The sequence below is a fragment of the Vigna radiata genome, chromosome 7, assembly GCF_000741045.1.
Source record: "Vigna radiata var. radiata cultivar VC1973A chromosome 7, Vradiata_ver6, whole genome shotgun sequence".
Taxonomy (NCBI): Eukaryota; Viridiplantae; Streptophyta; class Magnoliopsida; order Fabales; family Fabaceae; genus Vigna; species Vigna radiata.
This window is the reverse complement of record NC_028357.1, coordinates 41,074,107-41,091,582: the sequence shown is the minus strand read 5'-3', so window position 1 is coordinate 41,091,582 and position 17,476 is coordinate 41,074,107. Positions and strand designations below refer to the sequence as shown.

The 17,476-nt window shown below is 30.8% G+C and overlaps 3 protein-coding genes across 5 annotated transcripts; 1 reads left to right on the top strand and 2 right to left on the bottom strand.

The window, feature by feature from the left end:
• The first annotated feature begins 792 nt into the window (after positions 1 to 792).
• Positions 793 to 4,307, top strand: LOC106766451 (serine/threonine-protein kinase SRK2A). The gene is given in 10 exon segments (XM_014651178.1): positions 793 to 915; positions 1,809 to 1,883; positions 2,500 to 2,601; positions 2,845 to 2,898; positions 2,995 to 3,087; positions 3,196 to 3,288; positions 3,450 to 3,554; positions 3,841 to 3,936; positions 4,051 to 4,227; positions 4,230 to 4,307. Coding segments are annotated over 10 exon segments (996 nt in total).
• Positions 4,308 to 7,074: 2,767 nt separating this feature from the next.
• On the bottom strand, positions 7,075 to 8,520 carry LOC106766449. Its single transcript, XM_014651177.2, has 2 exons — positions 7,918 to 8,520; positions 7,075 to 7,668 (listed from the first exon to the last, which is right to left on the bottom strand). The coding sequence occupies exons 1-2, from the start codon at positions 8,281 to 8,283 to the stop codon at positions 7,075 to 7,077; spliced, it is 960 nt and encodes a 319-aa protein (XP_014506663.1). The 5' UTR covers positions 8,284 to 8,520.
• Positions 8,521 to 12,902: 4,382 nt separating this feature from the next.
• Positions 12,903 to 17,240, bottom strand: LOC106765729 (probable receptor-like protein kinase At1g11050). Of its 3 annotated transcripts, none has more exons than XM_014650440.2 (2): positions 14,554 to 17,240; positions 12,903 to 13,530 (listed from the first exon to the last, which is right to left on the bottom strand). In XM_014650440.2, the coding sequence occupies exon 1, from the start codon at positions 16,739 to 16,741 to the stop codon at positions 14,732 to 14,734; it is 2,010 nt and encodes a 669-aa protein (XP_014505926.1). In that variant the 5' UTR covers positions 16,742 to 17,240; the 3' UTR covers positions 12,903 to 13,530; positions 14,554 to 14,731. The 3 variants fall into 3 exon arrangements, with proteins under 3 accessions (XP_014505926.1, XP_014505927.1, XP_014505928.1); XM_014650441.2 differs by having other exon boundaries at positions 12,903 to 13,308; XM_014650442.2 differs by having other exon boundaries at positions 12,903 to 13,284.
• Between the last annotated feature and the right edge of the window lie 236 nt (positions 17,241 to 17,476).

The window sequence follows — 17,476 nt, the reverse complement described above, 5'->3', positions numbered from 1 at the left end:
AATCACATTCAAAACTACATATAATTTCAACTAGTAACCATTAAATCCCTCAAAAGTCATTTCCTTTAAAAAAATAAATTTAGCCATTACAGACTGACAGTGTATAAGATTTTAAATAATATATATATATATATATATATATATATATATATATATATATATATATATATATATATATAGAGAGAGAGAGAGAGAGAGAGAGAGAGAGAGAGAGAGATGACTTTTAATGAAGTAATATTACTTTTTTTTTATCAAAAGAAAAATAATTTTGGAAAATACGAATTACGTTAATTATTTATTAGAACTTGACAAATTGAATTATGTATGATATGATACGATTACACTATTAGTTCTGATTTTTCTAAAACCAGGATTGTAATATAATCATTCAGTAAATGATTAATTAAAATAAACAATAAGTTTATCTTTAGATTTTCTCTTAAAAGTAACTAAATAGTCCAAGTATTATTAAATATTAAAAAAACCCTTCAAATCAGTCCATGATTTTTTACTAAAATACATAAAATAAAAATTACTACAAAATCAAATTGATATATTTTTTCAATTGATAGATTCTCATCTTGAATATACTAGTAATATATAAATAACTAAACTGTTTAAAAATAATTGTTTCTGGATTTAAAAAATCTTATCTTTAATTATTTAAATAATTTAATTTATCTTTATGATTTAGAAGATAAAACCTTATATCTTAAACATTTCTATATATTTGTTAATTGATATCATAAATCTGATTTAAATTGAAAAGTGTGAATTAGAAGGAGGAAGAGAATGGAGAAATACGAGTTGGTGGAAGAGAACGTAGGGATTGGAAAAGTAGCAGTGGTGAAACTCATGCGTCACAGAGAGACCAAAGAACATGTTGCTGTAAAGTTCATCCCACGGGACCTTACGGTACACTCTCACTCCTGCACTTTTATTTTCTTTCAACAATCATCTTCCTTTTTTTATAATTTAGGGTTTTACAGTTTCAATGTTCAATTCTATTATATATGGAATCGATTTCCAACCCAGGATTGTTTAGTTTTTTGTTTTCATATAAAATGTTAAAAAACATAATTTGGTTTTGGATAGGTTATTATAAAATAATAAAACATTATGATTCTTCTTTAGAATAAATTACAAAAATATTTTGTCACATTATAAAAATGTCTTTTCAATAAATGTATTATAGTCTATGATGAAACTTTTCATTATTGAGAAATATTATAATTTATTGGAAAATATGTTTTACAAGAAACAATTGGCTGAGAATGATTTTTTTTAATGAAATCTCTACATGTAATTTATTGAAAAGAATATTTTGCATATTAGAAAGGATGTCAAACATTTATATGTCGTGTGTTGGTAATAGCTTGAGCTATTTTTTAATTTTAAGAGGTAGTTTTTTTTTTTTAAATGTAGGGTAACTTTTAATTGAGAAAAACATTGAATATATTTTTATTCTAAAAAAATAGGGCATGAGCGAAAATATCATATATTTAGTGGATAAAATTTACTATGATAAGAAGTTAGGATAATGATATTTAGACAACATTTTTTTCACAATTGAACATTGATTAGGTGTTAATATGTAATGGATCAAAAGTTACTCCATAATCAATAATAATAATCATAAACATTATTGTGGAGTAACTTTTGACCAATCACATATTGACACGTAATCAATATTCAAATGTTGTTAAAAAAATGTTGTCTAAATATAATTATCCAAGAAGTTAATATTTTAAACATGTATTTGCATATAATTTAATTTTCATTTATAAACGGATTTATACCTTTGGCAGATTGATGAAACGGTGGCAAGAGAAATCATAAACCATAGATCTCTTCGTCATCCCAATATTGTTCAGTTCAAAGAGGTATGATCCCCTTTAGTTGTAAGAGCTTTAATTTACATGCTTTGACTTCTATTAGTATAAATTAATTAATGTAATTATAGACACATGTTTATTTAAATATATAATAACACTATATTAAAGAAAGAAATTTTATTATTAGTTTATTACACAATCATAAAATATGTATAGTTATATATAATAAATAAAGTTAGACCAATTTCATATTCATATCAAACCATTTTATTTTCCATCAATATTTGTATTTTAGGTAACTATAAAAGTAGAGAAAATACAATGAAGAGTATGTTTCATAATCTTTGAACAGCTTTTAGGTTTTCAATAGGTGATAATTAGCCCGTTAACCACTCTTTCTTGATACTATACTACATTATTATGTTCAAATGGCTAGCTTAATGAAAAGCAATTTTACTGATTTTTATAATAGGTATTTTCAAAATGATATTTATCACGATTTTAGTTTTGTTAATTATGTAAAAACTTGTATTAATTGTTTTTAGATGAATAATGGTAATTATTAGTATTTGTTAGTATGAAAATTGAACTCATAACTTCTTTCATCGTCTCTTTTAAACCAATCTTATATTTTTAGATATTAAGAAGAAATTGAATTTTGCAGGTAGCTCTGACTCCAACACATCTTGCATTAGTTATGGAGTATGCAGCTGGTGGAGAATTGTTTTACCAAGTTCTTTACCAAGGAAGAATCAAAGAAGACAAAGTATGTTATATTATTTATTTTTCTTATTTTAACGTGAGACTTAAAATCATTTTTAGATTTCAAATTTTAACCTATCTTAAAAGAACATACAATTTTAAACAATTAGTCATTGTATTATTCATTAGAAAATGAGTTTTTAAATTTAACTCAATCTTAACTTTTAACATACTTAATTATTCAAAGAGTTTATTCAAACACTATCTAATTTGTTCTGATTCTTCTTGTGACTGGTAAATATTTCAGGCTAGATATTTCTTCCAGCAGTTGATTGCAGGAGTTAGTTACTGTCACGACATGGTATATGAAATGCATATTAATCTGAGAATGGATTGCTTTCTTTTCAGTGTGTGTTAGTAGCAATATGATTTTTTCTTTTTTTGCCTTCTTCTGTAGGAAATATGTCATCGAGACTTGAAGTTGGAGAATACCTTGTTGGATGGAAGTCCTGCAAATCGTCTTAAAATTTGTGATTTTGGCTATTCTAAGGTTGGATCATGAAGTTCATGTATACAACATTGAATGCTTTGAACACAGAATTGATTAAATGCAGTGTTAGATACTAATTTCTGCTTCTGATAATGTTTAATTTTGTAGTCAACTCTACTTCATTCGAGGACTCATTCAAGGGTTGGAACTCCAGCCTATATTGCACCAGAGATCATTTCTGGGAAAGATTATGATGGAAAGGTAATAAGAGCTAGCTTCTAACATTAGATCATGAAAAAGAATAAAAGATTCATGTTCAGCCGTCACTTGTTTATTTAAATTACAATGTCAAGTATGTAGCACTTAAAATGCATCATTTCTGTTCAGTTTTTGGCTAATGTGTTTGTTTTCTACTTGCTCAGTTGGCAGATGTTTGGTCCTGTGGAGTAATTCTTTATACAATGCTTGTAGGAACATTGCCATTTGAGGACAAAAGTGATCGTCAAAATCTCAAAAAAATGGTTCAGGTAATTTCCTTTATTTTTTCAGTTTAATTCCCATTTATTATTGTAAAATTTTTACGTTAAGAATTTAAGTACAGTTTAAATTACATATTTTACAGAAATGAGAAAATGAATCATTAGATTTAAGTATTTTTCTCTGATGATTTATCTTGAAAGATCCATCACTTTCTATACACAGTTTGTGATTGAAAACTGGTGTAAATTTTTTTAATATGCTTACATTAATGTTTTATAATGATCTTTGCTGATAGATTCATCTTTATGATTTTCTATGTATACTCTTACGCAGAGAGTTTGGGCTGTTCAATACGAGTTCCCCGACAATGTTTTAAGCGAAGACAGCAAAAATCTGATATCTCGTATTTTTGTGGCAAATCCATCAAAGGTATGTATATGAGCATGAACATAGTCATACATTTGTAAAGAAAAAGAACACTGTTGCATGATATACTGTAATACTAAGCGTATGTTGTAACTCTGCTTTGTAATTATGTTATAGAGAATCACCATGAAGGAAATCAAGTCACATCCATGGTTTTTGAAGAACTTGCCTGAGGAGTTAAAAGAAGGGGCTCACTATGTTCACTACAATGAAGAAAATACAAAATATTGTGTTCAAAGTATAGAAGAAATCATGAACATTGTGAACGAAGCAAAAACCAAACCTGTTGCTTGCAGTCCAAATCTATAGCAGGGTTTGGTAGGAGAATAGAGGAAAATTATATGTATTCATTTTTGTGGATGATGATAAATTAGATTGTTTTGGTACACTTTTTTTTTCCAAAGTAAAGGCCAATTTTTTGGTTGTATCTATGTATAATATTTAGGTTTACGACAAAGTTGAATTGTAGATTTTTATTGACATGGTACAAGGTTGATGTGTTTGTTTTCTACCCTCTAATATTATGGTATGTTATGTCTTCATAGCACAGATTGGAATTGAACTATGATGTCTGTGCTCACTGCATCACCTGTCTCTATCTTTCTGCAGGTGCTGAATCTACAATAATTTAACCTTTTTTCTGTTTTCAATTTCTTTGGATATTTACTTTCTATATTTTAAATAGGTTTAATTGCTTCTTTTGTCGTCAGTTTGGTTGAAGTGTGTCAAATTCGTTCTTCTTTTAAAAAAATATCAATTTCGTTCCCATATAGAAAAAATTTGTATCAATCAAGTCATTTCCCTTAAATACAAATTAATGGTGTTAAAAACTTAAAATGAGTTTTGAATAATAACCACTTTATGTATCCGATCCTTGATTTTGCAGTGGATAAAGTGAGTTTTGAAAACAATGATTTTTAACGGAGATGACTTGATTGACACAAATTTTTTCTATAAGGAGACAAAATTGACATTGTTTTAAAAAGGAGATCAAATTGACATTTTTTTAAAAAGAGACGAATTCAACACACTTCAACCAAACCGGAAACAAAAGAACCCATTAAACCTTTTAAATAATATAGTAAGAAAAGGAAACAAGGAAAAAAGAGAAGAAGGTGGTGATACACTTTGTGAGGACATGTGAAACGTCAATTTCCTTTGGCACATACAATGTATTTTTCACTTACCAATTCTCCTAATTTTACAGCAGAAATGAAGCACACTTTTTGCAAATTTTCAAGCTACGTGGCTATGATAGTGACTCCTATTGATAAAGACAAGCGTATTGTTCACAAAAAAATGAATCTTAGACTCCACATTAAGGGGATTATGCTTGCATCTCTTTCTCATAACACATCATAATAATAAGAGAATATGTCATATCCATTCTTCCATGCTTCATTTTTCTTTTTATTTTATCTTATCTTTAACCCAATCTTCTTTTCCTACTTTCTATATTTTCTTCAAATTTCTAATCAAACAATTAACTAAAATATATAAAGTATCATAAGATCTGACTTTTGATCATTATGGTAATAGCAATATATTGTATACTAATACTATTTGAGACACTCAAATGAAACCTAATTAAGTCATTTATTAATATCATATATTTGGATTATTTTTCCTGCAAGTAAACCCACTAGACTTTGAAAAGGTAAATCTAGAGAAGAAATTAGAATTGGTTTTGGTGACAGTATTAAATTAGTAATAGTAAATAAATTGATGGATAGAAAATTAGATATAGAAAAGAAAAGGTTGGTATTATTTGATTAAAATATAAATATATTGTTTAAGGTTCTCCCTTTGTCGAGCTAGGAGGCAGCACAATCCTATTTTGTATGTTATAAATCATTATCATATCTACTTTCTTCTTTTCCCAGACAATCAATTTTACTTTAACTGAGGAAGATCTGTTCTTGTTGTTGAGTTATCAACCACCCTTGGAAAAAGAGACCTTTTTTCAAAGATACATTTCACATACTATATTTTTAGCTTTTTAGCCTTTGTAGGACTAACTTTTTTTCTCTTACTCTTAACCATGTCAGATATACCGTTATTTTTATTGAAAAATTTATCTCTTTAATTAATTTTTTTATAAAAAACTTATCAAATTATAAATAATTATAAACTAAACACAGAGATAAAAATGTGCTACATTTAATAATTTCATATTATTTTAAAAATCAAAATACAAAATAATTTAAATACATATTTTTATTTCAATTCTTTCCTACCCTTATTAAGAATAAAATCATAACAAAAATTCTGAGTTTTAAAAGAAATAACACCTCCAATATAATAAACGATATCATCAAAACTAAAGATAAAAATATTAAAGAATTTAATTAGGTTGAAAAGTTTGTTAGATCTATTGATAAAATCTTGTGCAAGTGTAAATAAAAAAAGTGTCACCTTGATTAGAACAATGACATTAACTCATATATTTAATATTTTAAAGTCCTAGGTTGGATATGATATTAAAGATCTCTTGTGTTTTATGTCTGCTATGAAACATTTGTTACTGATATAAGATTGCAGATGAAACTGTGCAATACAGTGAAAATATCACAGGATATACAAAATATATTCAATATTGGGATATTGAGTGGGAATTCTCTCACACAAAGATATATATATATATAGTACAAGCATATGGATTCCTAGTTATCATAGACAAAAGATCCTCCATTGATGAAGAAAAAGCATCAATTTTTTATTAAGAAACTATATGTTTGAAATTTCTTCCATGCTTACAATACATGAAAAGAATACTACACCTCTGCATAGAAAGAGGTTTCTCTGACTTGAAGGCATTGGCATCTTAAAATTCTGGTTTTTCATGTATGACAAGAGTGATATGTAGATATGTAGCTTCACTTCAAAGCAAGTATCACATTCCCTTTTGCATTTCTTTATCTCTGCTTTTTGTTTTCATTGGAAAAGCTTCTTCAAGGCCTCAACACCAAAGCCACCTTGTAAATTAATTCCCTATCAAATCAGCAAATAGAAAAAAAAAATTATGACATTGCTTCCATTTTTCAACATTTTTTTTTTATTTTATTTTATTTTCCCTTGTCCTCAAATATTCTTCCACTTTGCTATGGCTTCATTGAAGAAAATTAATTATATACATATGTACTACTTATGACTACACATATCCAAAAGCTTCTTCCTTCCTTCCACAATTTCATCAAAGAAATCATCAAGTTGCCCTGTTATAGTCTCAACCCCACATCTCAACAACCCAAAGCAACGTTTCAAGTTGTCAACTTTTGATTGGATCTCACACTCTGCATCATAGCCCACCATTCTCTCCAACTCCATTTTCAATTCCTCCATTGCAATCTTTGCTTGTTGAAATTCAAGCAGCAGAATCCCTGGCTGCCCATTACTGTGCTCAATCTCCTGTGCAACTTTCTGCTGCAATCTTGCCATGGAAACCACAAAACCTGATCCGAAAACCATGTGCCCTTCATACCCTTGTTGCTCAAAGCACGAGGAAGACCAACAATATGCAACTCCACATAGCAAAATCATGAGAAGCAATGAGCTAACACTCCTCATTGCACAAAGTACTCCTCGGAAACCATTGAACTCGTTTAGCTTTGATTCCATACACATGTTCTGATTTAGGCATTGAGACAATGCCTGAATTCTTGTTTCCATCATGCTTTTGTTTTCCTCCACCAATCCTAGACTCTCCCTTTGACAAACATTTATGGCCCTGACCACCTGCGATATATATATATGCGTGTGTGTGTGTCAGAAGAACCTAGTTCATGTTGTTTGAAACTATCAGAAAGCAAAGAATCACATCAATTCAGCCTAATAAAAACGTGGAAGTTTACACCAAACACAGTGTTAGATTTGGAGAAACTGATAGTAAAAATAAAAAAGAAAACTTGATTTAGTTGTGTGAAAGACTAAGCTTTTTGACTAAAAGTTTGGTACAGAATTTGAGGGGTGTGTGTGTATACCAACCTGATGTGAAAGCTCTGGAGTGAAATGATGGTAGCCATCGACTAAGGAGGTTATATTGGAGGCAGTTGAGGAATAGTTCTCTATACCATAAATGGCTGATTTGAGAACATGACAGATATCCCAAAGCCTTGAGCTTTCATCCATGTATTCATCGAGCCATTTGCCTCCAACTGGCAAGCAGAGTCTTTGGATGAAAATGGTTAACTTGGAGTGGAAGGATTGGAGGGATGAGAGAACCTGTGAAATGAATTGGATTGACATGAAGTGATGGGAGAGGAAGGATTGATGAAGCTCATTGAGTCCTTTAGTGAGGAAGTTGTAGAAGCCATTGACAGAAGAGTTTGTGCAGGAAGAAGTAGTACTCATGATGAAAGGTTGGAAGAAGAAAAAGGAAGTGTGGTTGAAGGGAAGTTGATGGAGATTGATAGGTTTATATAATTGGAAGATTAAGTTGAAAAGAGATGAAGCAATCAATGAAGTGGGTAGCTTAGAGGGTTCTAACTTTTTATGGTGAAAGTTACTGTTGGGTGCAATTATGGCTGTTTCCTATAGAGTGGAGAGGATGATTGGGAATCTGCTGTTGTTACTTTATATTGTGAAAGGGTCTCTATTCAACAAATGTTAAGAGAGAGAAAGAGGAAAATCAAAAGAAACCATTTTTGAGAATATATAGTACTGTGTGGATCACATATAGAACTCTTAAAAATATGCATTATTAAAAATATCCTTTTGTTATTATTCCATCAAGGAGGTTTCAGTTGTGCTACTATTGGACACAAAAGTTTGACTACTTTGACTGAGATTCTGCTTCTCATTCTTCTGTTTTGATTTTTCTTGCAAACTGCTTCTATTTGTTTGCCTCCTTATTTTATTTTCTCTTTCACCATCACATTGCATCTTTTCTATTTTGGTAGTCTTAAATAGAGTGGCACGTAGTTCATTTCTGGAAAAATAAATGAATGATAGAGTTCTGCAAGATCACAGTAATGGAGAGAAAAGATTTTTTTCTCCTTTTCCACCCAACATATGAGTTTGAGTGTTAAATTAAAGGAGCATGTTCAAGGTAAACTACAAAAATGGGGAGTGTGAGGCTGAAGAAGACAAGGGTTGGAGTGAAAAAAGATTCAAGAAAGAGAAACTGATATATGATGTAAAGGTAGAGAAATATATCAAGTGCTGAAAAAGAAATACTAATTAATGAGGATTCCTTGGAAGTTTTTTTTTTATAAATTTTAAATTAAGAAATAAATTATAAACTAGGAAATATTAATGAGCAATTAATTATTGTTAAGTATTTTGAAGTAGTTAAAAGAATAATTGACGACATAAAGAAAGTAGTATGAAATAGAATGTGAAAGTAGTTTTTAAAATATATTTTGTAGTTGTGTACATCAAATTAGTGTAGGACATTTATAGATCTTATTTTATTGTGGAAAATGTTATACACAATAAATAGAATGTTTTAGATTTTTTTATCAATGTAGAATGTTATGGATTCTTATCTCTTATTTTAGGTTTTTCTCTATATTGTTCTAGAATTTGTATTACATTTTAATGTTCATCTTTAATGCAAATTCGGTAACTTCAAACATAATGTGTAGCGTACAGTAATTCAAACTTTGGTCTTGATAACGCCTTTGTAAAAATATATACAATTTTGGTATCCTGTCAATACTTCTATGATGAAATGATATTCATTTGTTATATGTTTTGTTCTACTATGATACACCATATCTTTTGTCATTGCAATAGTTGATTTATTGTCATAGTTAAATGTAGTAGGTTCACTTTATTTTTGTCCCATATCTTTGAGTATCTCTCAAGCCACATAACTTGACTTGTTGCTTCAAAAACAACAACATATTCTACTTCAATTGTTGATGGTGTAACTATGACTTGTTTTTTTCACACTCTAAGAGAATATTCTTGATTCAAGTGAAAAAGCATAGCCCAAGGTGTTTTTCATATCATTTATTGACCCTGTCCAATCACTATCGGTATAATCAAGCAATCTTGGATTGCTTTTAGATTTATACCATATATCAAACTCTTTTGTTCTTTGTAGATATCTTAAAATTCTTTTGCCTACACCAAGATATATTTAACTTGGTCTTTTTGCATGAATCTTGATAAAAGAAGCGTAACGAACATGATGTTTGGACTTATAGTTGTCAAATAGAGTAGACTTCTAACTAGACTCTTGTATTGGGATACATAAGCTCTAGCACTCCATCCACCTTTTGTAGTTTCTCATCTCTTACTAGTGTGTTCTTACATGTTTGCACTCATACATTTTAAAAATTTTCAATAGTATGGAGTAGAATGTGAAAATAATACTCAAAAGAAATATATTTTGAAGTTGTGTACATCAAATGTTAGTGTACATTGACATTTATAGACCTCGTTCCACTTATATGATTATTTTAAAAAATGTCAATCACAACCACTTTTATAAAATGTTCTAAATTTTTATCTATCTAAAATGTTCTAGATTTTTACCTCCTATCTTATGTTTTTCTACATTGTTTTAAAATTTGCATTACATTTTTACTAATGTTGGTTTTCATCCCATTATATATATATATATATATATATATATATATATATATATATATATATATATATATATATATATATATATATATATATATATTTGAATTTATATTAATCAATATTATTAATCAATAATTATATTATAAATTTTATTACTAAATATTAATATCTTTTTTATTTAAAAAATTTGTCCTATATATAATTAAGTTCTATTCTATCTTCTAATATTTTAGGTATCCGATCAAAATCTCTTCAACAAGTCGTTCTATATCATAAAATTTCAAGAATTAATGCACTAAACTAAAATTTCAATGAGATTTTTATTTTTACCTAGTTCTTTACAATAACTTGAAGCACTACAAAGCTTGAGAGTGAGGAAAAACAATCGAAATATTACCTTAAAATTCAACATGTAAGAGAGATGATTGAGAAATTAACCTAATTCAACTATTTTAATATAACTTCCATAACCTTGTTTTATTTATTTTTATATATTAAGTGAAAATAAGAACAAACATCATCACTAGTGAATACCGACAATGCCTAACTCACTATCCCTTAAAAGAAGGGATAAGACCTTAATCGGAAGACTATGCTACAGTATAAATACAGCTATACATCCACAATGTTTATATTTATATTTTATTTTCTCCCAAATAAAATTGCTATTATAATAATAGAGCCAACCTAAATAATATTTTTTTTTTGGTTAATATATGAAATATATATTTTTGTGATGACTATATATAATGTTCATACTTTCACTAACAAGGTTGGTTGACTTAAAATTTCTGTGATTTTTTGTTATGTAGATTTATTTTCACCAAATCATTGCACACATTAAGAATAGGCACTTGAATGGTTGAGTTTTAATGAAAGGACAATGCACCAAAGCAGAATCAAACTAATCTATCTGAAAGGACAACACTTACATAAATTGCTTTTCCCCACAGTTTAGCTCATTCTAAGGATGCACAAAACCATATCAAATATTCATAGATATTGCTCCTCTTTTATGAAATTTTTTTAATTTTTTGTTGTTCTTGAGAGTATTGAAGTAAGTACATTAGTGATGTTATTTCTGATATTGACTCATCATGCTTCCTAGGTGTGTGGCTAATTCTACGTATAATTGACACAAAAATTAAGACCATGTTCATTTTATTTAGATGATTTATAACAATTCATTTCTGGATTTGTTTTTGTTGGTGGCCACACATTTGACTTGTCTGGATCATATATATGATTTCTTTTCTTTGACATTTTCTGAGATCTGTTGCTGGGTATTTCTTACTCTTCTAATTGTCACTTTCCATAGTTCATCACCAAATCATATGACAAATTGAAAAATTGTACACTAAATATTTTTGACAATGAGAGGACACTTATGACAATTATTAGATCATTTATAAGTAGATATATTAAACTTTAATAACAAATCAGAATAGAATGAATTTTGCATGATTTTAATATTATATGAAATTAAATTTTATGCGTGATTTGTTAGGAATCCAAGTGTGGGTATAAATCTTATATTAGATAGAAATGAAAAAGTAGAATATTATATAAAGATGAAAGACTAATTAACTCATTGCTTTAAGATTTTAAGTATAGAGTGATGTCAATCTCTTATGTGACTGAGCTCAAATTTCATCATTGGTGTTTGTGTCTTTCTGTGAACCTCTCATCGATAGACCCAACATAATCGAATATAACAATACTTATATCCTATAAATGTCTTATTTTTAATCAAAATAAAATTTCCAAATTGTATAAATAGATCCTACAAAAATTTATATAATATTCTTAGTAATGTTTTGACCAACCAAATAAAATTTAGTTACTAATTAAATTGAACATTTATCATTACATCATAAAAGTTATAATACTATGATTCTATTATAATTTGAGTCATCGAATTGATGAATCTGCAACAAACAATGTGTGGAAAAAAAAATAGCAATATGAATGAGTGAGTGAATAGCAGAAGAAATAAAATTGTTGAAAGTCAATGAGCAGAAGATTGTTTGAGCATGAATGAAAAAGGAATTTGAAGGGATTATGGGATGAAGACAGATATGCAGAGAGAAAAGACTTAGTGCGCGAATAAAAGCAGATTATGGCAGACAATTATCAGAAGGGTATCCTTTATTTTTAGTTAGAATAACACGTTATATTATACTTTTGATATATTGCTAATGTTGAACTTCACACCATTATCTAATTGTCTTTTTGTGATCAAATTATGCATGTTGTGAAATGATAAAAATTGAATGGATAAGAAAAGTTGACGAATTCTTATAGTGCATAACTGTATAAATATAAAATATCATATACAATTGTTTGCAGAACAATGCTACACAGCTATAATGAATGATAACATGCTAAACCATGAATATCTATCAGAAGAATTGATTCAAAATTTCTCAGAGTCATGGTTAACTATTATATATATACCAAAATATAAAAAATACATTGCCATAAGAATTTAGAAATCAATCAGGTATTGATAGTGCAAATCTTCATTGCACTCTCAGTAGTTATCATATTTTGTTTAGTCATGGATATATATCAATCAGGTATTGGTAGGATCGAAAGAACAGTTGCAAGGATCATAGATTTCTTGGATATATTTCAACTTGCACAACATCTGTCTATTGCTCATGATTCGGCCGTGGATTCTGTGTCCTCGCTGGATGAATCTTCAGCAGATAAGTCATTGGTTTGATTGGGGGATTGTATTAATTCTGATTCTTGATTATCATCTAAGAATCATGCTGTGAATCTTCTTGCCTAAAAATCAAGGTCTGGCCGCTGACAGAAAGCAGAGAGAAAGGACTGCAAAATCATAAGCTGTGATAGGAAACAAGTGGCCATTGAAAGAAAGCAGAAACTTAAAACATTCATCAGCAGTTTGGGTTCTTTTGTTATGGGATTCTTGCACAGATCAATGGTTTTTTCCTCATATTTTGTAGCATTACCACAACATGATTCACACCATAGCCGTTCTTGTGACAGAAAGAAAATAGGCACGGTATGCTGAGCGTAATTAGGAAGATCCTAAACCATAAAGGGTAAGTTTTAGTAAAAAAGCAGCTCAAACAAAAGACAAAAAATATACAGTTAAAAGAGAAAAGGCTGATGGGAAAATGCATTGGAATTACATAAAGAAGTGTTTTATCTTCATAAAAGTAAAGGGGAAACATTCTAAGAAACCTTTAACTTGATTTTACAGTCCAAAAGTATCCCATTTTAGCCCTTCGTACAATTTATGTAATGGGCTTTTTCAATGATTCTCAAATAATTTTTCAAATTTCAAACAGTAAAAAGGAAGGACCTGATTCCAACTTTCTTAAATCTGATAAGACCTCGTATGATGATTGAGATATTCCAGATAGAAAAAGTATTATTACACTTCAAATCTTTAAAGCATTAGCGTTATATTATTAGTCATTAAATGAGTTATACAGGACTAGTTCCAAAACTGACTCTTCCTATCCAATCAAATCCATGATTATAAGAGTTAAGTAGAAAACAAAAAACAATCATTCAACCATCATAGGAGAAAATACTTTGGATAGCTCATGATCATGGTTTTCTTGTCCTAGGATACTAATGAGTATATCTGTTTTGGACTTTTCTTAGTTGAAGCCTCTTGGGTGGCTTCTCTGAGGTTTTATGAATATATTTGGACGAGTCTATATCTAAGTAGTTCTAGAGGAAAAATTAGGAAGAAAAATATAGAGATTTGAAAAGTTAAAACAAGATTAGGCACACAGCAGATTCATAAAGCTTGGAACTCTAACCCTAACATTTACTACAAGGTTGATCCTATAACACATCTCGGAGTCAAAATACTACTCACTGTGCAAAGGTATGAGAAGGTTCCTATATAAGGATATGTAAAGAGACTACTTAACATATAACTAATAGGTTACCATGGGATAATTTTACCCTTCCCTCTAGAAATTCTACTCTTCTATATGAATGAAACTGTTCTTGAACTGTTGAGTTTAGGAGAGTTTAAGAGGTCATCTAACATTTACAATACAAAATTATAACTGCATATCCATAGAGTTGTACCTTGGTCTTGCACTTTTCGTTAATTCCTTTGATCTCTTTCAGGAAAGTATCTGTCAGAAATATCCCACAGAGCAAGAACTGCAACAAGAGGTGCACTCTATCTCGAAGAGAATGACATCTTTGTATCTTGCAATGCACATGCTTCAGCTTCCCTCATTAATACTTCACATTTAACTTTTCATGAGCTCACAAACCCACATCCAGAGCTCATACCAGAGCAATCTCCATTGTACATAACACAGTGCCCGTGCATCAGTGGCCTATCTGGAATTGGTGGGATTTCAATATCCCCTTCTAACATCTTCAAGGCATTCAAAATTGTTGGCCTTGAAGCAACTACTACATGAGAAGAAAGAATTCCAACCAGTAAAAATCTCTCCATTATGCTTGTAGCATGATTTCCGTCTCCAGACATAGAAGCATCCAAAGCCTCTCCTATGTTTCCAGATTTCATTAATGACCAAACCCAATCTGTGATCAAGAAAACCGGTGTCCCTGATGAGGACAACTCAAGGGCTTTTCTTCCACACATTATCTCAAGAACAACCACACCAAAGCTGTAGACGTCACTCTTATCAGTTAGTTGACCATAGAGTGCATATTCAGGTGCTACATATCCACGAGTTCCAGCAACTATTGTATTTAGATGAGACGTACTTTCACTACTCCGTTTGACAAGCCCAAAATCTCCAACCCTCGCCCTCATATCTGCATCAAGTAGTATATTGGTGGCTTTAATATCTCTGTGATACACTGCAGGTTTAACTCCAAAGTGCAAATAAACCAATGCATTTGCCACATCCAAGATTATGCTTTTTCTTTGAGTCCAAGTCAGGGATTTCGTTGTATATTGATTCTCTAATTTGGTTGGAAAAAGATGGTCTTGAAGACTTCCATTTGGCATATATTCATGAACTAGATACCTTCCTCTGTACTCAAGATTGTGACCCTCATCAACCAAACAACACCCTATTAGTGGCACCAGATTACGGTGCTTCAAGTTGCTAACAATCTCAACCTCACTGTAGAACAGAGTATCTCCTTGAGAATCGGATTCTTCAAGCCTTTTCACCGCAACCATTGTGCCATCAGGTAGAATGCCCTTGTAAACCATCCCAAACCCACCTCTACCAATGAAATTCTTAGGTGAAAAATTATTGGTGGCCCTCACAAGACTCTCAATTTCAAACCAAGTTAACACTGTATTTGGTCTCAGTCTTAGCCTGAACCTTTCTTCCTGTAGATCAGCATAGGCGAGCAAATTTTCGACACTTCTTCTCTTGGTATACCAAAAATACAACCCTACTCCTAACAACAGGATTACCAGGACTGCAAGTGAAGCTACAAAAAAACCAAACCTAAGAGCACGATGGCCATCCCTTGAATCAACTTGTGAATTAAGCAACAAAATCAAAACGCAAGACAAAGCACCTCTGCTCTCAGGGCCATACTGATTGGCCACTCCAGCCATGTAAAGTGCTGTGAAGTAAAAGCAATCTTGGGAATGTGATTCATTACCATCAATGGCACTAAGCTTCTGCTGAACCTTGTCCCCCTCAGCCACGCACTCTCTGCATTGGTTTCTATCAGTAAGGTCTGGTTTACACGCAGTGTCGAGCTGTGGTGTAGAGCCAAGCCTGGTGAGCCAATCTTCCATGTTTTGAATCCGAGCACAGATATTGGGAGTGATGACAAATTGTTGTGGATCAAAGCAGGAGGAGACAAGGTTGTTGGGAAGTGAGAGCGATGTGAGATTGGATTGGAAGTGTTGGAGGCAAGAGATAGATGTAGGGAGATTGGGTAGTTGAAAAAGGGAGTTTTCCTTGAGGTTTTGTGCAAGTGCTACCCCAAAGAGGGATAGGAGGGTTTTGCAACAAGAACTTGTGCTTGTTTGGTTTTGGGTTGACAAGGGTTGGAAGTTTTGGCAGGAAGAGAAGTTCCAAGGGACTGTTTGAACATAATTCATGGGCACTGGGCATGTAGAATTGTTGGTGGGGGAAATGATGGGAGAAGGAGACGGAGAGGGCGTTGCTGAGCTTGGATTTGATGCTACCAAAAAGATCAGAAGAACAAAAATGGAGCCCGTATTGATGAGTTTGATAAAGTTGTACACTTTGTCCCCAACAATATAGTTGGGATAATGGAATGCATACTTTTTTGTTTGACGTTCATCCATGGCGTCCAACATTTTGTGGCATAACTTACTTTCTCAGAGCAATGACACAGACAAGGCCAAGTTGGTCGCTGAAACCAAAGGGAGAAGAGAAATGAAGGAAAGGAAGAAGCTTTGAGATTGACAGCCGCATTTCATTTCTGATGTGCTTTTGGTATGCACTACTAATAAGAATATAATTGAAGTTCTTCAAACAAGTGGTTGAAAAGTTCTTTCTTTATGCAGTAGTAGTTGACAACCTAAAACAACTTTTCAACATATTAAACTTAAGAGTCAAGCTTTTATGTTTAATATCTGAGTTTTTTCAAATAACAGCTCATTGCGAAATTTAAAAATAAAGAACCTTAACAAGAATTGTTGTCGTAAGAGTTTGTATTAAATATATAACATTTAATTGAAGTATACAAGTGAACAGCAACAGCGTAATAAAGTCAATTGCATTCTTTAACACTGTTTATAGCTCGTTTATGACAAGCTTTTGGTAATTCCAAGATTAATCGTGATATTTTTTAATTAATTGAAGATTTGTTTCAAAGCTCTACTAAGAATAACGTAGCAAAATTGTGTATAAATTTTATAAGAATTTAATATTCAAATTTTATACGATAAGAACATTCTACTTTGTATAGTGTCTACGCAAGTTGGTGAAAAAGGAACAACGGTTGCATTTTGACCGAAAAAGTAAGATTAGAAAACTTCTTTCTTTGGACATTTGTTCGTCAAAGGACTGCTGCTGCAGCCTTAATTGGC

What these genes read in the sequence shown, in the direction of transcription:
- LOC106766449 (XM_014651177.2), bottom strand. Translation starts at nt 8,283, where the DNA reads ATGAGTACTACTTCTTCCTGCACAAACTCTTCTGTCAATGGCTTCTAC. An exon ending in CTCCAGAGCTTTCACATCAG is followed by an intron (nt 7,669 to 7,917) that starts GTTGGTATACAC and finishes TATATATCGCAG; the next exon opens with GTGGTCAGGGCCATAAATGT.
- LOC106765729 (XM_014650440.2), bottom strand. Translation starts at nt 16,741, where the DNA reads ATGTTGGACGCCATGGATGAACGTCAAACAAAAAAGTATGCATTCCAT.